Source organism: Gorilla gorilla, chromosome 3 (genome assembly GCF_029281585.2).
Source record: "Gorilla gorilla gorilla isolate KB3781 chromosome 3, NHGRI_mGorGor1-v2.1_pri, whole genome shotgun sequence".
Taxonomy (NCBI): Eukaryota; Metazoa; Chordata; class Mammalia; order Primates; family Hominidae; genus Gorilla; species Gorilla gorilla.
Window position 1 is genome coordinate 138,976,119 of NC_073227.2, and position 20,471 is coordinate 138,996,589.

The 20,471-nt window shown below is 40.8% G+C and overlaps 1 protein-coding gene across 7 annotated transcripts in view; it reads right to left on the reverse strand.

The window, feature by feature from the left end:
• SEC24D (SEC24 homolog D, COPII coat complex component) overlaps nucleotides 1–20,471 on the reverse strand; it is a 115,813-nt gene that overhangs the window by 88,901 nt on the left and 6,441 nt on the right. For 3 of the 7 annotated variants that reach the window (XM_019025766.4, XM_019025767.4, XM_019025765.4), the window contains exons 3-6: nucleotides 12,883–13,012; nucleotides 5,513–5,661; nucleotides 3,699–3,974; nucleotides 3,276–3,406 (exon numbers count right to left, since the gene is read on the reverse strand). In XM_019025766.4, coding sequence (XP_018881311.2) covers nucleotides 3,276–3,406; nucleotides 3,699–3,974; nucleotides 5,513–5,661; nucleotides 12,883–13,012 — 686 coding nt within the window. Of the gene's footprint in view, nucleotides 1–3,275; nucleotides 3,407–3,698; nucleotides 3,975–4,992; nucleotides 5,120–5,512; nucleotides 5,662–12,882; nucleotides 13,013–20,471 lie in introns of those variants that run through there. The other 4 variants (XM_055385505.2, XM_055385504.2, XM_004040319.4 and 1 more) reach the window with 2 other exon arrangements.

Consider the following 20,471-nt stretch of genomic DNA (forward strand, 5'->3'; position numbering starts at 1 on the left):
TGGCAATATGATTATCAATAAAGGCACTAAGAATTGTCAAAATTTAATTTCTAACGTCTTACAGCAGTATACAGTATTACAAATCTTCAACTTTAAATTCAAATACAGAATAAGTGACAGATTACAAAAATGGCCAAAATTATCTACACTTCCCTGTATCAATGCTCTTTTCAATGTTGCCTTGCCCCTCCTCCCATCAAAAGGCAAAGTCCATTTTTGAATCTGAGGCAGTCTTGGGACTTGCTTTGGCCAAGAAAATGTAGCAGAAGTAGCGATGTGCCAGTTCCAAGCCTAAGCCTCAAAAGGCCACGTACACTCCTACCTTCCCTTTTGGATGTCTGCCACCCCATGAACAAACCCAGTATACCCTACTTGACAATGTGGCCTGGTCATTCCTCATCAACAGATGGGTACCAAACACAAGACACACAATTGACACTATCTATGATGGGCAGAGTGGTGGCCCTCAGAAAGATACGTCCATGTCCTAATCTCTGAAATCTGTGAATATTACTGATACGGGAGGGGGGCAGGGAAGTGCTGGGTAGAGAAAGGTGGGTCCCTGGTTAGGGATCTACCCCCACGGACCTAGGTGAGGACAAGGCACTCCTCCTTCCGTGCCCAAATGTTGCATTTTCCAAAACCACCCTGGCCCGCCATACCCCCATCCTGGGCCTATAAAAACCCGAGTTCCTAGTGGGGAGACACAAAGGCAGCCAGACGTGGAGAGGAGCACATCAGCGGATAAAGATACAAGCAGCTGGACAGCGAGAGGACGTGGAGGGAGAACGCCAGTGGAAGAGCACACTGACAGACATGGGAAGAGGCGGAGTTTGGCCAGGGCAGTCGGAGGAGAGCCAGGGCCACTGAGTGGTGGGACTCCAGAGGAAAACCATCTCCCTCTGGCTCCCCCACCTGCTGAGAGCTACTTCTACTCAATAAAACCTTGCACTCATTCTCCAAGCCCATGTGTGATCCAATTCTTCCAGTACAGCAAGGCAAAAACCTGGGATACAGAAATCCCTCTGTCCTTGTGATAAGGAAGGGGTCTAATTGAGCTGGTTAATACAAGTCCCCTATAGACGGCAAACTAAAAGAGCACCCTGTAACACATGCCCACTGGGACTTCAGCTGTAAACATTCACCCCTAGACACTGCCATGGGAGTCGGAGCCCCACAGCCTGCCCATCTGTATCCTCCCCTAGAGATTTGAGCTTTGGAGCACTGAAGAAGCGAGCCACACCCCCACTGCATGCCCTCCAAGGGGGACGAGGGAACCTTTTCCATTTCATTACCTCATATGGCAAAATAATTTTATTAAGTTAAGGATCTTGAGAGGAGGAGCTTATCCTGGCCCTGAATGGAATCACATGTATAAGAAAGAGGCAGAGGAATTTTGAGACAGACACCCAGAGAAGAAGACACAAAGAGAAGGAGGACTCAATGTGACCACAGAAGCAGAGACTGGAGTCACATGGTCACAAGCCAAGGAAGACCTGGAGCCACCAGAAGCTGAAAGAGCCTAGGAACAGATTCTCCTCTACAGCCTTCAGGGGCAGCACAGCCCTGCTTAGTCCGTTTTTCATTGCTTATAACACCTGAAACAGTAATTTATAAAGAAAAGACATTTATTTCTTATAGCTATGGAGGCTAAGACGTCCCAGGTTGAGGGGCCACATGTGGTGAGAGCCTTCTTCTGGTGGAGACTCTGCAGAATCCCAAAGCGGCACAGAACATGACATGGCAAAGGCGCTGAGCGTGCCAGCTCAGGTCTCTTTTCTTCTTCTTATAAGGCCACCAGTTCCAGTTCCACTCCCATGATAACCTATTAATCCATTAACCCACTAATCCATGAACGGATTAATCCATTCACAAGGGCAGAGCCCTTACGACCCAATCATCTCTCAACACTGCCACACTGGAGATTAAGTTTCAACATGAGTTTTGGAGAAGACAAATGTTCAAACCATAGCACTTGCCAACACATTGATTTTGGACTTTTGGTCCCCAGAACTGTGAGAGAATACATTTCTGTTGTTTTTAGTCACCTGATTTGTGGTAATTTGTTACAGCAGCCACAGGAAACTAATACATTATCCTAAACCATCCACACTCTAGTCAAGCCTCCAGCTGACCCCAGATGCATGTGCAAGCTCAGCCAAAATCAGATGAACCTGGCCCAGATTAGCAAAACCGGGAACCCACTGGGTCATGAGTATTAATAAACAGTAGTGCTAAGCTACTGTTTTGTAGCAGTTGGTTACACAGCATAAGTTAGCTAATATGGTAGCTTTTCCTGCTCCTTTATTTCTAACTTCTTCAAGTACTTATGTTTATCGAACCTATTCAAAGACACAAAATAAACTGTAGCCAATTTCATTATTATTCCAAAAGGATTTTACATCCCAATGCCATAAGATTGGCAGCTTCCCTGCCTCAGTGACATTGGGCTTTGTTTTATGACTTGCTTCAGCCAAGGGCACATGAGTGGTTATGACACATGCCACACATGAGTGGAAGCTTTAAGAGCTGTTGCACATTTTGGCCAGCTCTGTTTCCTCCCTATGTCACAAAATAGCATGTCCTCAGTAGTGTTTGCCTCTTCACGCTGGATTTTGGAATGATAAGGACGGATGAAGCAGAGCCTAAAGCCAATCTGCAGCTGCCACAGCCTACATGTAAACTGAGTGATAAATACATCTTTGCAGTTGTAAGCAAAGTTGGGGATTGTTTGCTATGCAGAATGGCCTTGCAAAGCTTGACTGATAAAATTATTAAAGAGTAACCCTCCAAAGAAATCACTTGAGTGAAGAGTTTAGTTCTAACTTTACATTAAAAAAATTTTGTTTTTTTATTGTGCAAGATGTAAAATATACTTTCAGTCTCTATGGGTTTCTCTTATTGAAAAGGATCCTTTAGTTATCTAAAATAGCATATTTCTATAGGATATAGTCTGTTAATTACTCATTAAATAGCGATACTGCCAAAATATGTCAATGTAAACATTGTAGACACTGCCAAGTTTATATGACACCAAAAAAAAGAAAAAAAAAATCAGCACAGGCTGCTCTTTCATGGAGACCTTTAGTATGCCCATAACCCTAGCATGCTTTCCCCCATACATGCATATAAGGAAGGAAGCCTTCCCTCTATGTGATGAGTATCTCCTAACTTCTATGCTAATGAACAGGATAAATGCTAACAAACTGATAAGTTGCTGAGAAAAATTAATGCTCCTTTGTGAGTGAGACTGTGAGAGTGAGAAGAGCACTTACTGGGCTAGGGATAGAGTCAGGATCCAGCTTCTTCTGGGGCTGTGGCGGACCAGCCATCTGTGCAGGACCTCCAGGGAAGCCTCCTGGGTAAGACAGTTGTGCGCCTGCCATCTGGGGACCAGAGTTGGCTGCTTGGAAAAAATTTAAAGAGAAATGACTATCATCCCAAATCCAGCATGTAAGACTTGTTGACGATATTATGCTGTTCAGTCAAGCATGTTGTATTTTTCATCTTATTAAAAAAGGCAAGGAGTCAAGTATGAGTGTGGTTCTCCATTTCTTTGCTCTTGCCGAAACTCTTCAAAAACTACCATTTCTTAAAAGTAAGTGACAGATACCTAGTAACATAGGAACAAAGCTGATTTTCAGTTAAGGGTTCCCCTGGGTAACACAAAGCCTTCCCCTGTACCCTGTCTGCCTTACCCTGCTGCGGAGGATATCCAGCACCCAAGGTCTGGCCTGGAAGAGGTGGGGGCTGGTACTGGGCATTTGGAGGAGGAGGCCCAGAGAGCCCATCTGGTCTGTACATTGGTAGAGGCAAAGGTGAGGCACCAGGACCATTGAGTGTGGTGGGTGGTGGTGGAAGAACTTGAGATCCAGGCTGCAAAATGGACGGCTGTGGAGGTTGTGGAGGAGTCTGCAATGATGTGGCTGACAGAGGGCCAGGGGGTCCCTGGCTTGGAGGAGCCATGCCTGAACCTGTGTGAGAAAGGAGACCAGCCCACTTAAATACCACATTTCTCAACTCTCTGACTTCTGCCAAGTACATGACAGAGATGTTTGTTTTCCTGACATAAAGCAAGAGGACACCCTTAGAAACACATGTTTGGGTTTTTTGCCACAAATTGAAATCTTCATTCAGAAAATAGAACAAATGCTATTTTATACAACTGGGATTTTTTTTTTTTTTTTAAGGACGGGGTCTTGCTCTGTCACTGAGGCTGCAATACAATGGCAAGATAATGGACCACTGTAGCCTCAACATCCTGGGCTCCAGTGATCCTCCCACCTCAGCCTCCCAAGTAACTGAGACTACAGGCACACACCACCATGCCAAGTTCTTTTTTTTTTTTTTTTTTTTTTGTAGAGTTGGGGTCTCGTGATATTGCTCAGGCTGGTCTCAAACTCCTGGGCTCAAGCAATACTTCCTCCTTGGCATCCCAAAGTGCTGGGATTATAGGTGTGAGCCACCATGCCTGGCCTGGAAAATTTTTAAAAGGTAAAAGCAACATTTATAATTTAAGTGAGGGAATTCATAGAATAAATTTTAACTCAGTTGTGTAATTACATGATATATGCATTAATTAAAGCATCTGTATCTGGTACAAATCTAGAAAATCATATAAAAATTCTATTACATAACAAGCATTACTCAGGTAAATTGCACATTCAATAAATTATTTGCATCCTGTGCATGACTTAACCAAACAAATTTCAGAATTAGGTAGAAATAACCAGATACAAGAGAAGGGCCACCAACATGCTCTCCAATCATATTGGAAATAGCTGTAAAACCAGATTATGTTTTCCTTTCTCTGATTATGGGAAATTGGGTTGCTTCTTTGTAGACTTATCCATTTTGAAATGAGTAAAAGACAGAAAATAGAGGGGTTTTAATGATACTTCAGAAAACTAATTTTAAGTAACATGGAAACATTCTTCATCTAGATAAATGGCCGACTGTGCTGTCATTACAGTGGAGCTTTCCATGACTCACAGGATATACAGCATTTCTGTTGATGTAAATCTCAGTACTGTGACTCTTTCCTCTCCTATCTTCTCTTTTCTGCCTCACAACATCTGAGCTTCCATTCTTTCCATGATCTAAACACATAATTAAAATGCACTGTGAAACAATGAGTACTATATTTCTGATTTGGGGGCCCCATCATAAACAATACAAGGTTTAAATTATCCTTATTTATTTCTTAAAGTAATTTCACTATTCTAATGTTTATTTGTGAAATCAGCATTTTTTGTCTTTTCTTATTGTTCAATCATTGAATGGAAGGTATTCTGAGGGTCCTTCAATTACCTTGAAATAAGTGGCAGCATGATCAAGAAAACAATTAACTATAGCCATACATAAGATAGATGCTTTATTATTAAAAATGTCCAAATACTACTTCAACACAGTATGCCCTAGTTACATCTATTTTAAAAATGAAGAAAACCTCTCTCATTAAAAATGACCAGGACACAAGGCAGTCAATAAACACTAATAATAAAACTATTACCATAGCTGTTGATGTGCATAGCACTGAGCTGGCTGCCCAGCTGGGTGACAGATGAAGTGGATATAGGACCTGGATAAGAAGATTGTGCAGAGGGTTGGTATGGTGCATATGAGGATGCCACATTGTTGACAGGTGGAGGGCCTGGAAATCTGAGAGAGGAAAACAGGATGTCAAACAATATCACAGCGTCTCAAGCAAATGGCGTACAATAATGTTAATAGCTTGTAAAATTAAATTAAGCCTGTCTAGTAGGCCTAGGAAAATGACTGATACTATATACAAAATCTTTAATTAAGCTTGACATGAACTCAATATGATCATGTAGCATCATCTTATATTTATGCTCACATGCTGAACATGCCAAGACAGAAAAAAAAAATCCTAATGTGAGCATAGAACCAGTTCTGGAAATCAATTTGGGAAACTGAGCCAACCAGAGCCTTATCTATACTAAAGTTAATCATCAAAAGAATGGAAATCAAGAAAACAATACAGCCAGGAGCAGCGGCTCATGCCTATAATCCTAGCACTTTGGGAGGCTGAGGTGGGAGGACAATTTGAGCCCAGGAATTCAAGACCAGCCTGGGCAACATAGTGAGACCCCCTTCTCTACAAAAAATAAAACAAAATAAAATAAAAAATTAGCCAGGAGTGGTGGCGCTACTTGGGCGGTTGAAGTAAGATGATCACTTGAGCCCAGGAGGTCAAGACTACAGTGAGCTGAGACTGCACCACTGCACTCTAGCCTGGGCAACAGAGCCAGACCTGTCCCAAAGAGAAAAAAAAAAAATCTAAAAATTACATCATGCTTTACCTTTGATTTATCTTGAACTTATTAGATGTTTATTTTTTCTTGTTCTGCATTAAACAATGGCCGCTATCTGGACAATGTGCCTAGCATGGTTAATCTGCCAAACGCGATTAAAGCCTGCCTGAGAGTCACATTATAAATTCTTATGAATTTTAAATTTTAAATTAAGTTTTCCCAAATGGTATACTCTGATTTCAATTTCTCTATCTGAAAACTGGAAACTATTTCCCCATGGCCCATGTCTTGCCTTCTGCCCCCTACTGCCATTGAGAGGTTAGGAGCAGAGCCTGAGGGAAGCCAGTGCTTGCCTGAAGTCCCACAATTTATTTGTGACAACACTAGGACCAGCGTTTTTCCAGGTCTTCAGTGAGTGCACTTTTCAAAGCATCACACTAATTTTATCTTGTCATTTTTCTCCATATGTTTAAATTGAATAATTATTATAAACAAAACAGAAAATTAACCTTCCAACCATTACTCTGAGTGCATGACATTAAGCATATTTGCAGAATAGCATCTCACACTTTGAGATAAATAGGTGAGTGATGAAAATGCTCTTTTCCGCTCATACCTCTGAACAGCTTATTTCTGCAGTCTATGTTTTATCAGTAGCCGGAATTGACTTTATAATTTAGGACTCTTCTGTAATGATACAGAAAGGCTGCCTAATAAAATACATGTTGCAAGAAAAAAAAAAAAAAAGAAAATGGTCTTTCCATTCTTTCCATTGTACGCACAAGTACAAGCTATCCTATAGCAGAAAACTGGCTAGAAATAATGGAATGAATAACATTGTAACCCAAAAATACTGTTACACAAAACTATCCAATTTCTCTCCTGTCAAATTTTTCAAAAAGCCCAACACAGTTAGGCTAAGCACCCTTTGACTTAAATACTTTTTGGAAGAAAATGAATAAAAGATAGAAAATACAAACATTAACTTTTCACAGTAAAAGTTTTCTTTATATCTCTAATCAGTTAATGACACTGGTGAAACACAAGCACAAAAAATATAATTCTAGTCCTGCATGACACATTTAAAATATGTTGTGATCACTAAAAAATGATTTCAAGAATTAAAGGTCTGTTTTGTAAATCCATTGTTTCCTAAGACGAAAACATTTCTTCTTTTTAAGAAATAATACTTTTTCGTCTTTTACAAAAACTTTGTCCGCGGGGCGTGGTGGCTCATGCTTGTAATTCCAGCACTTTGGGAGGCCGAGGAGGGCGGATCACGAGGTCAGGAGATCGAGACCACCCTGGCTAACACGGTGAAACCCCGTCTCTATTAAAAATACAAAAAATTAGCCGGGCGTGGTGGCGGGCGCCTGTAGTCCCAGCTACTTGGGAGCCTGAGGCAGGAGAATGGCGTGAACCTGGGAGGCGGAGCTTGCAGTGAGCCAAGATCGCGCCACTGCACTCCAGCCTGGGCAACACAGGGAGACTCCGTCTCAAAAAAAAAAAAAAAAGTTTGTCATGGGGAATAAATGAAGCAATTCCACACAGGCAGAATATACATGTACTATAGAATATATTCATGGATGCAATGAGGTATGGTTACAGATGTTGGATTTGATAAGCAGAAACTGGGGATGTTGCATTTATATGGAGAAAAAAACTCTCCAAAACATTTTCAAAGGTGTGTCATAAATGTTAGTACTTTTAAATATACAGTTCTGTGAATCATTTTTTGATTTTACAATACAGGTAGGACAAAATATATTTCAAACAGGAGTTATAACACAAGCAGCTTCAAGTATTTTTTTTAACTTAACAAAGGTTAAGGATTTAAAATAGAGAATGAGAGACTATATAACCATCAGTTATTACTTTCAACCCATAAATGCCTACTTATGATTCAGTGCCTAACATATACCCCAGGAGTTAGGTTTCAGAAATTCACAAATAAACTATTTCTTTCTGACCAACTTAAATATGGTAAGTCTTAAATAGATTTGGTTTTTAAAAGCAATTATTATCAATTTTAAAATAAATAGAATAGTATTAAATGGCTAACAAACCCCTCATATAAATGCCTCACATAAATGAGGGAAGAGATGAAAGAACATCTTAAACATACAAATTAGTTTAATTTTTTTTTTTTTTTTTGAGACGGAGTTTCGCTCTTGTCGCCCAGGCTGGAGTAAAATGGCAAGATCTCGGCTCACTGCAACCTCCACCTCCCAGGTTCAAGTGATTCTCCCACCTCAGCCTTCCGAGTAGCTGGGATTACAGGTACGCAGCACCACACCCAGCTAATTTTTGTATTTTTAGTAGAGACAGGGTTTCACCATGTTGACCAGGATGATCTCAATCTCGTGACCTCGTGATCCGCCCGCCTTGGCCTTCCAAAGTGCTGGGATTACAGGCATGAGCCACCGCACTTAGCCAATATTTTTTAATTTCATTACTTTATTCAAAGTCACATAGCATGTTGTACAAAGCTGAGGTGGGAATCCAGGTCCTCCTGCCCTAGTGTAGAAACCTGGTGTGTAACTATAGGTAAGCCACTTAATCTCTGTAGCTCTTAGCTTTCAAATTCTGAAAAAGAGCATGTGAAATGGAGTGATCCCTTTTTTTTTTTTTTTTTGCTATAAATATAATGTTAAAATTAAGAACCATATAGAGTTAAATAAATGTTTCTCATGTTGACTGCCTTTATTCAACATGGCTCTGGACTGAAAAACATTCAATTTTATATTTTAATTTATGGTTTCATTGAATGTCAAGTATATATTTTAATTTACATTTCACTGAATGTCAGAGAAGGGCAGATTCACCATAGGAAAGAATTCAATAAAGAATTACTACCAGATGATTAATAAAACATGAAAATTTAGCCTCAATTTAATCCTAATCCTCTGGAGAGTTGACTCAGTTTTCTGTGGCCTGTTCAACTTCAAACACTCCCCATTTTCAAGTTTGCAATAAATTGCTCAAGAAATGAGATGTATGCTGAAGTTTGTATGCGGAATTAAGATGCCAAATTTTTCAAGATTTGATTGAAACAAAATCAGAATTTTGAATACCTAGCCCATAGAGAAAAAATGAAAGTTCCACCAAATCCTAGCATCATTCTCCACACTAAATAAAATTGAAGAAAAAACAACTACTTCTCTTATTTTTATTGCTCCTTCCTTCAACTTTTGTTGAAATCAATTTCTTAGTAGATTCACACATATCAGCTTCAATTTGGGAAAATGGGTCCACTGTTCCCTCAAATTCACTGTTTCTTCATCAGAATACATCACTTAAACTTGACTGATTGAATTTTTATTTTATAATTAAAAACACTGATTTTTAGGTTGCAGATTTTATTTAATATCCTACCCAGTAGTAACTCTATGTAGATAACTTTAGCACTGCTTGCAAGTTTAAGACATTTATTCTTCCTCAATCAAATCAAAAAGACAAATAACTAGGTATGATTTTTAAATTTTATAAAACATTATATTTAAAATAGCAGTATTTTAAAGATAAAAATTTTACATGTTAAATTCAAATCAACATAGTAACTTATTTATATCTTGTTTTTATTTGATAATTTAGATACAGTAAAATTAAAATATTTCTTTGGTATACTAAGTACAAATGACACAGATAAAATGCTAGAATCCACAAAGAAAAGTCATATGCCATCTATGCCCTTTGACAGCCTCTGTCATCAGACTGATGTGATTCACCTGCACAATCACGGTGCACTTTACCCTTGCATTGCGCTACATTCACAGAAGCATGTCCCATGAGGGCAAGGCAGCATGGTAACCAGGAAGGCTCAGCCTGAAATACTATACTTTTCCCTGACTTTTTCACTTTTTAACCCCAATTCTAACCTTCAATCCAGTATGCAAGTTGTAGCAAGTGAACAGAAGAAGAGAGGGAGTAAAATCTGTCAGTACTTCCCTAGGAATCACCACAAAAGCAGATTCTTTAAGCTATCAAGAGATTCCTGAGCTGTCATGAGTAACTAGATTGAGCTCTAAGGACAGACAAGCTATAAACAGTGGACTTTTCAGATCCAATGGAAATGATATTGACAAACGCTAAGGTGTTGAGTCCATGGGCCTAGTGCACTGTGTAAGGTACTCTGCATGTATTAATCATTAAAATCCTCAAAACCACATATTATTGTTAAAATCGTCATGAGGAAACCGAGGCACACAGAGGTTAGGTAACTTATCTAGCTAGTAATTGTCTGGGCCAAGATTAGCAAACATGTCCTGACTCTAGAGTCCTCTGCTCTTCACTGGGCCAGACCCTGTGCTGGGCTCACAATCACAAAGTTAGGGCCTGCTTGATGGTAAAGTCCATGGTTTACTCACTCCTAAGCAACCTGATCAAGTGAAATAAATGGCAATAAACCAAAAAGATCAATCAATTCCAAGCTAATACCAGTGACCAAAACATTCTTCTAAACTTGAAACCAGCTGTTCAATCTTTGCATTTCTTTCTTTGAAAAAAAATATCTGAGATGCCTGGAAGTTTACAACAGTTTTGTTTTTTGTTTTTTGTTTTTTTTTTGCCTTGAGACAGGGTCTCCCTCTGTCACCCAGCCTGGAATATAATAGCATGAACACAGCTCACTGCAGCCTTGACCTCCTGGGCTCAAGCAATCCTCCCACCTCAGCCTCCAAAGTAACTGGGACCACAGGTGCATGCCACCATGCTTGGCTAATTTTCAATTTTTTTTTTGTAGAGATGGGGTCTCATCATGTTGCCCAGGCTGTCTCGAACTCCTGGGCTCAGGCAATCCTCTTGTGTCAGCCTCCCAAAGTGTTGGGATTACAGATGTGGGCCACCACACCCGGCAACCATGAATTTTTCTAGGTCTTCTCCCCTTTACTTCTGGACTGAGAATTCTATATTCTCATTTTACAAGTGAGTCTGTGAGCCACCACACCCGGCAACAATGAATTTTTCCAGATCTTCTCCCCTTTACTTCTGGACTGAGAATTCTATATTCTCATTTTACAAGTGAAAATGAGGACAGGCATGGCCAAGGAACTTCACCAGTGTCCACAGTTAGTAAACTGCTTGAACCAGAAGAAGCATTTTGGTTCTCCGTCTTTTTGCTCTTCCTCTCTTGCCTTTCTATCACTCTTTTGAGACTCAGGGCAGTAGGTTCAGGTCCCGAGTAAGACCCTTTGACTTCTTGCTCCAAGCTTAAACCACAATCACACTTAATGACCTACCCTCTGCATCCCATAGCTACCATTTCAACTGGCAAATGTCATGTTATCATGACAAACAAGAGCCAGCCAGTGCCAAGCTCACAAATGCCCTGTAGGAGAATTAACCTGATGACTTTAAAAAATCCCAGAGGGAGTTTTCCTATTATGGAGGACTATAGGCTTCATGAAAGGCCATGACTAAAAGGCTTCACCATTAGGAGGATCTACAGTCATATCTAGGGGGTACTGCCCATGCCTCCCCACCCCCAAACCTTGCTACCTGGGAAGGAACCTGAGAAATGAAGCCTCTGGGTAATCCTTGGAGAAACTCCAAAGCAAACACTGCCTGCGGCTTGGCACTGGCTTGGCACAGGTTCTCAGCAGCTACACCTCACCGGATAAACAATAATGGGATTTCTAACAGGGAAGGTGTGATACTGGCTTCTTTCCCAGGGATTAGTCCCTAGTGGGCTGCAGGCTCTAAATATTTCATACATCTTGGCTTCTCCAGGCCTGCTTCGAACTTTTCCCTTCCTCAATTTATTATAAACACAAACACAAGATTTATTTTCTGTGTTGTTTTTACTACAGCTCTGCCTTTTGATAATCCCTCACTGGCATCTGTGTGCCTTCCACATCAAGCTCACAGACCCATTGGCGACAATCTGATTTAATTTTGAAATATTTATTAAGCACCCATTGGCACTGAGCTCAGTTCTGTGAAGGATCCAAGAAAATAGAATGATTTAAAGTTCTATTCAAGAATAAAGGCCATGGGCATCTAAAGGAATTAAAATTGATATAAAATTCTAAAATAAACTGAATATAACTCAAAACTAACATGTATGGTATTGACACAAGTAATTTTTGATACATTTTTAAATACCTACTAATACTGTCTTTTTCTTCATAACTTTTCTTGTTTTTTTTTTTGAGACAGGGTCTCACTGTGTTGCCCAGGCTGGAGTGCAATGGCACAATCATAGCTCACTGCAGCCTTGACTTCCCGGGCTTACAGGATCCTCCCATCTCAGCCTCTCCAGTAGCTAGGACTACAAACGTGCACCACCAGGCCGGCTAATTTTTTCTATTTTTGTAGACATGGGGTCTCACTATGTTGCCTAGCCTGGTCTCAAACTCCTGGGCTCAAGCCATCTGCCCAACTCGACCTCTCAAAGTGCTGGGATTAAAGCCGTGAACCATCATGCCCAGCCATAACTTTTCTTATTGCTTTGTTTCCTAGGGCAGTTATCTAACAGATCCTTTCAGGGGTGTGTAACATCATCAAAACGTCAAACTTTCAACCAATAAACATACAAGCTTAGAAGGTATTTCTGAAATCATTTTAGGAGAATATACAAACGAAGGTTGGAATCTACCTAGCTCACCTTTGGGGAGGGTGACCAGTGGCATGAGCTCCATTCTGACCAAACTGATGGGGTCCAGGAGGTGGGGGACCTGGAGGCAACATTCCCCTAGTGCCAGTGGCCCCCAAAGGCCCTGCTGGCTTCATCATACCTGCAAGAGAGGGGCATGAATTTAGAAGTGTATTAAAGTACAAAGAGAGATGAGGCAAAGTCATTAGGTTAAAAATGAGAACTAGGTGGAGGAGGAGGGAAACAAATGGATTAGAACAAAATCTCTTTCAAGCTTAACCATCACCTACAGACCTGTCAATACCAGGCTCTGGCATGAGTATTTGACTATCATAATGATGAAAGAGCAGAAAAGAAGGGAATCATTTTATCACTAAACAGAAACTAAAACAGAAAAAAATAAATTTGCATATGACAGAGGCACCTTGATAAAGTATATTACCACGCAAAGAATACTAAAACATGCAATGAAAAATGGCAGTTAGATACCAGAAAATAAATCTGGAAAAAGCAGGAAGGGTCATGGTAAAGCATTCTAACTGTAACTAAACGGGGCATGGGGGAGAACACTAGAAATGCCTTTGACTTATAGCACAACAAAAGCAGATGGGGAGTAGGGTCTATCTTTCTAAAAATCCTAAGCACTTCCTTCAGAGCTTAAAAATCTTTCCAGGATCCTAACTGGCTGGATGATAAACAGTTGGGGGACTGCTCACTCAGAGTCAGATTCACCATGCTTGCTCAGACAAAATATGGGACCACATGCAATTAACGGATGCTTCTGGGAATGTCTGTGTTTTCATTTATTAGCAGCTCTTCTCAAATAGAGACCTTTAAAGACTTCTCTTTGGAACTGTCTTCAGACATTTCTCTCTTTTCTTCTTGAGAAATTGCAGTAAAGGAGAGAAATCACCGGGCTTGGGTTAGAGTAGTTCAAGGCCCCACTGGTTACTTATTAGTTGTATGACCCTGGGCAAGAAGCTTATCTTTAAGGACCTCAGTTTTCTTCCTGTAAAATGAAAGGCTTAGACTAGATTACCTGAGACCTCTTCTAGCTTCTAGCAAGAAAAAAAGAGAAAAACTTCAGTTCTTCTATCTGCTGTCTCCACTTGCTTGTTTTCCCTCATTCGATTTACTTTTGACCATACCCTGCTCTCTGGCAAGGTCATCAATGACCACCTAGCTGCCTGCTGTGCACTCCTTTTGACTTCGTCATAGTATTTCATATTAACATTTCCTTTATTCTGTTATATTCCTCCAGAAAGTTTATTCTCTCAGATAGAAGGGAATTGACTGATGATGTGTAGTCACCCAGGAAGAGTTTCTTATATTGTCATCATAATTGCTTTCGAGAGAATGCTTTCAGATGTCTGCATAATCTAAAATGACAGGTATCTAGTGAAGTGCCAGTCTTCATGAATAACATTGAAACTTTTACAAGGTTTCCTCTCTTAAAATAGGATTCCTTAAACTGAGGACATTTTTACATTAATTCTACATAGTTTTACTTAGCAAATTCATATACCACTATTTTCAATAAATATTATCCTTATAGCACTACACTTTAATACAAAGTTCTAAACCCCAAACCCAGCAAAGTTAGAAAAACATGAGACTTGCAGTCACAGACAAGTTTGAATTTGTGACTCCGATAAGATACTATATTTTTCAGAGCTTCAACTTGTAATCCCATGTCATGGCAATAATATTCCCTAGCTCCAAGGATTGTTCTGAGAATTAAATGAACCAATGGATATGACGGTTTTTAAAACAGCTGTTTCATCTTCCCTGACCATAGCCCCTGCTCTCCTTTCTTAAGCATTTTTATTCTAACAAAGCATATGCAACATAATTACAAGCACATTTATATTTTCATTTTAAAAACATTATTTTGGACAAAAGTAGGCAATTCACAACAGTAGCATTAAAATATTTTCAACTTAAATAATTACATGCACTATGAGAAGTCAAAAATATTCTTTTTTTTTTGGTCTTTTTTTTTCTTTTTTTAAATTTGCCTCACGGCTCTCCAAAAATATTCCCCCTTTAAAAAAATAAGTAGGATAGCAGCAATTTTCATGAAAACCCCTATAGACATGTCTAGAGAATTAAAAAAAAAAAGCTCTGATATATGCAAGCAGAACTTTATACATCAATATTACTGTGCTCTCCCTTTTGTTTGGGAATCAACTCTATGGCAGTGATTCAAATCATTCTGCGGCATTCTCAAATCATTCTCATTATTATTCAACATACATTTAAGGTGCCTTTGAGCCATTTGAGAGGAGACAACCACGTAAACAAATCATTACAATGTCTTGGGATGACTGTTACAATATGCAGAGAGACTACCTAACTCTTCCTGGGGGAATTGAGAAGAGTTCAAAGGAGGAGGACTGCTTGAGCTGAATCCTGAAGGACAAGCAGGAGTTTTCTTCATATAGAAGACAGGATAAGGGATTCCAGTTAGAAAGCAAAGCTTGAGCAAAGACATGAGAGAGGATGGCACGATCAGGACAGGGGAAAGGCTTGGTGTGGAGAGGCTGGGAGGGAAAGTAGCCAGAGTGGAAGCTGTCCAGGTTGGCTGGGGTCAGACTGCAAAGTCCTATGTGTCACTTGCACTTCACCCCCAGGGCAAAGGGAAGTCAGTATCACTGATATCTGCAAAGTCATAGTCTTCCCCCAGCCATGTTATTGGCATTTTCAAAAGTACTCAAACACGAACAGAATCAGGTTATTTATAGAGCAATATGAGAATTTTAATAGGAAAGGAACACCATGCAATGAGAATGAACTGTTCTTAGACACCCCCCACCAAAAAAAATCTAAGATCACAAGTTGGTCTCTCACACAGTGGCAGATACCATAGACCAGTAAACACAACAATTCCAATCCCTTTCTGACTTGCTTTTCTATTAATATTAATATAAGGTCTTAAGGTGGAAAAGTGAAAATTCCTAGACTGCCTTACAATTTGTTTTGCCATATGCTCTAAATTCAGCAAAGCAGCACACCTCTGGGAGACTCTGGCCAGCCTGGTGGCAGAGATGATTCTCCTGGGAGAGAAAGGTGGTGACTTCTGGTGGAATGGTCCTGCATGGGAATGTTCATTTTCATGGACCACATACTCCCAAGTCTGGTTCTCTGCCTTTTTCTTTTTGTTTGTTTTGTTTGCTTCCTGATACCCTTTAACAAATCCCTTTCCACTAAAGGGGACTGTTATCAGCAAAGTAACACTGACCAAACCACATCACAGAATAGCATGCCTTGAATTTGGTCCTGGACCTGACAAACTAAAACCAAAATTAAAAGCCATTTGTTGGGGGGAAAAATGTTTATCTAAAATAAACAAAGATAAGCTCCCTATTATATGGGTAGAATTGTAATGACCATGGTCCCTAAAGCACCGTGCTTGATCCACCTATATAAGCTCACTATTAGGAGCCCTATCACCACCCCACAGCCCCTGTTCTAGTTTCAGGACATTAATACTTATTTTTTTTTTTGAGACAGAATCTCGCTCAGTCTCCCAGGCTGGAGTGCAATGGTGCAATCTCTGCTCACTGCAAGCTCCGCCTCCCAGGTTCACGCCATTCTCCTGCCTCAGCCTCCCGAGTAGCTGGGACCACAGGCGCCTGCCACTACGCCCGGCTAATTTATTTGTGTTTTTAGTAGAGACGGCGTTTCACCATGTTAGCCAGGATGGTCTTGATCTCCTGACCTCGTGATCTGCCCATCTCAGCCTCCCAAAGTGCTGGGATTACAGGCGTGAGCCACCGCGCCCGGCCTTACATTAATACTTCTTAACTCTCAGTCTCCAGATCAGTGTCCTCAAGCAAGGGCGATTTTGCCCCTAAAATAGAACATCTGGCAATGTTTGGGACATTTTTGGTTGCCACAACTCCCAGAAGGTTGGGGGAGGTACTACTGGCATCCAGTGGATACAGACCAAAGATGCTACTAAATATCTCACAATGCACAGGATGGCACTCTATTACCCTCCCCCAACAAAGAATTAGTTGGCCCCAAATGTCAATAGTGCTGAAGTTGAAAAACCCTGCTGCAGAGAGCAGTATGCCCAGCTGTAATTCCTTCTCCACACTTAGTAATGTTCTATGTAGCTTTCTAAACTGTACATACATTGGATTGTGACCCTTCCCAGACTAAATCACTTCAGTGGTACTCTACTGCCCTTACAATAAAGTCTAAATTCCTTAAAATGATCCCACATTCCCCCACCAGTGGCATCTCTCACCGTTCCCATGCTACTCCCCAGCTATGCCAAATGTCTTGCAGGTCCTGAAAAGTACCGCCTTCCAATCCCAGCAAACTGCTTCCCGACCTGGCCAATTCTCACTCATGTTTCAGGGCATTCCCTCCGGGAAGGAGCCCTTCCACCCTAAGTCTTGTTTAGGTGCCCCTGCCACGTGCTTCCATACCACCCTCTACTTCCTTTACAATAGTACTTCCCCCCAAAATTGTCATTGTTAATTTCTTTAGTGCATTTCTCACTAGCTAAGTAAATACTATGAGGACTGAGATTAGGCTTATTTTATTAAGTGTCATATTACCACAATTATTTTGTTCATCAAATAAATTGTTAAATTTGTGGCTGGGTGCAGTGGCTCATGTTTGTAATTTCAGCACTTTGGGAGGCCAAGGCAGGAGGATGGCTTGAGGCCAGGAGATCGAGACAGAACTGGGCAACATAGTGAGACCCCATCTCTACAAAAAATTTTAAAATTAGCTGGGCATGGTGGGCACACCTATAATCCTGGCCACTTGGGAAGCTGGGGCAGGAGGATCATTTGAGCCCAGGAGTTCAAGGCTGCAGTGAGCTATAATTTCGTCACTGCAATCCAGCCTGAGTAACAGAGCAAGACCTTGTCTCTTTAAAAAAAAAGTGTTAGGGGCCAGGCGCGGTGGCTCACGCCTATAATCCCAGCATTTTGGGAGGCCGAGGCGGGTGGATTACCTGAGGTCGGGAGTTTGAGACCAGCCTGACCAACACAGAGAAACCCCGTCTCTACTAAAAATACAAAATTAGCCGGGTGTGGTGGCGCATGCCTGTAATCTCAGCTACTCAGGAGGTTGAGGCAGGAAAATCGCTTGAACCTGGGAGGCGGAGGTTGCAGTGAGCCGAGATCGTGCCATTGCACTTCAGCCTGGGTAATAAGAGCGAAACTCCGTCACAAAAAAAAAAAAAGTGTTAGTATACAGCACTAGCTTTACAAAAACACAATGAATAAGCATAAATGGAGATATGATAATGTGAGCAACACAAAGCAAGAGTTAGCACTGGCCAGATCTACAGTGGAATAGATACTTCAAAGAACCACAATAAGTTTGCTTGTGTCTGTCAGGAGACCAATAAAAGGGTCACTAAAAGGCTAGACAAGAAGACACAGGAAGACTGAAGATTAAGGTATCTAAGGTTATTCAGCAGAATATAATCAGAGATATAAGAGCTGGAGTAATTTAGTGAAAGTCTTAAATAATTAACCAAAACACCATAATATGCACAGAAAGATATATTTGCAGAGAGTATAATAGCCTGGTTATTCACCTCATATTTAATAGCCACTAAGTAAGGAGAAAGCAGTTTAAATTAAAGCATGACGGATTTAATCCAACAAAGACAGCTTTTAAAAACACTGGTAAGGCCAGGTGCCGAGGCTAACGCCTATAATCTCAGCATTTTGCGAGGCCAAGGCGAGAGGATCACTTGAGCTGAGGAGTTCAAGACCAGCCTGGGAAACATAGGGAGAACCCATCTCTACCAGCTACTTGGAAGCTAGGCAACAGAGCAAAACCCTGTCTCAAATAAATAAATTAATTTAATTTAATTAAATATTGGTAAATACCAGAGTGTTTTGCTAATGAGTGCTACAGTTTGTCATCCACTTCATTGAATAAACATTCATAATTAGCTCAATTTAACCATTCCACAGTGTATACATATTTCAAAACAATATGTTGTACATTATATATATATGTATATATAATTTTTTATTTGCCAATTAAAAATTTTTTTTTTAAAAACAGCCATGAGTGCCTTCTCTGCTCCAGGAACATCTACTATAGGAACATCTATTATAACACAGTATGGCAAAGAGTATAGAGGCCTGAAAAAGTATTAGAATACAGAAGAATTCAAATTAGATTTACATGGTATAAAAAAATCCCTCTGGCTCAGGAATTTGATGGTTTGGAAAAAGGCAGTATTGGAGAGAGGGATAATAGTTACAAGATCATTTTAGTAATCCATGTGAGAGATGGATGGATTGAACAAAAAGAGTGACAGGAGAATGGAAAGGAGAAAGCAGGTAGGAAAGCTGTTTACAATCACTCCAAAAAGATTTGGGAGACTGATTACATTGGAGGAGATAAAAAGGAGGGAGAGGTTTTTTTGCTTGTTTGTTTGAGAGAGTCTCACTCTGTTCCCCAGGCTGGAGTGCAGTGGCGTGATCTTGGCTCACTGCAACCTCCATCTCCCTGGTTCAAGCGATTCTCATGCCTTAGCCTCCCAAATAGCTGAGATTACAAGCATGTGCCACCATGCCCAGCTAATTTTTTTTTTCTATTTTTTTAGTAGAGACCGGGATTCACCATGTTGGCCAGGCTGGTCTCGAACTCCGGGCCTCAAGTGATCCACTTCTCTTGGTCTCCCAAAGTGCTAGGATTACAGGTGTGAGCCACCACACCCCACCAAGTTTTGTTTTTTTGTTTTTTTAATAAAGTTTCCGGTATGGATCACGAAATAAATGATGCTAATGAGTGAGATCTGAAATGCCAGAAAACATAGGCTTCCATGATGAATATGGAATTGTTTTGGGCATGGTGACTGTGATGTGCCTCAACAAAGGTGGGCAACTGGAAATATGGGTCTAGAGCAAGCTTTTCCAACCCACGGCCCACACACAGCCCAGGACAGCTTTGAATATGGCCCAACATAAATTTGAAAACTTTTTAAATCCATTATGAGATTTTTTTGATTTTTTTTTTTTTAGCTCATCAGCTATTGTTAGTGTATTTTATGTGTGGCCCATGACAATTCTTCTCCCAGTGTGGCCCAGGAAAGCCAAAAGACTGGATACCCCTGGTCTAGAGCTTAGGAGAGGCATCTGGGCTGGAGAAATAGATCTGAGAGACAAGCACTTTCTGTGAATGATCCAGCTTAGGGAAAAATCTACAGAGTGGGATAACAGTAGTGAAGATGGAACATGGAGGGAGAAACAGCAACACTTAAGAGTCATGTAGAAGAATTCCTTCAAAAGAAATGTCCAGAAAGCAACCAAAAAAAACGGGCACAATGGCTCACACCTATAATTCCAGCACTTTGGGAGGTGGAGGCGGGTGGATCACGTGAGGTCAGGAGTTCGAGACCAACCTGGTCAACATTGTGAAACCCCGTCTCTACTAAAAATACAAAAATTACCCAGGCATGGTGGCGGGCGCCTGTAATCCCAGCTACTCAGGAGGCTGAGGCAGGAGAATCACTAGAACCCAGGAGGCTGAGGCAGGAGAATCACTAGAACCCAGGAGGCGGAGGTTGCAGTGAGCTGAGATCACAAAACTGCACCCCAACCTGGTCGACAGAG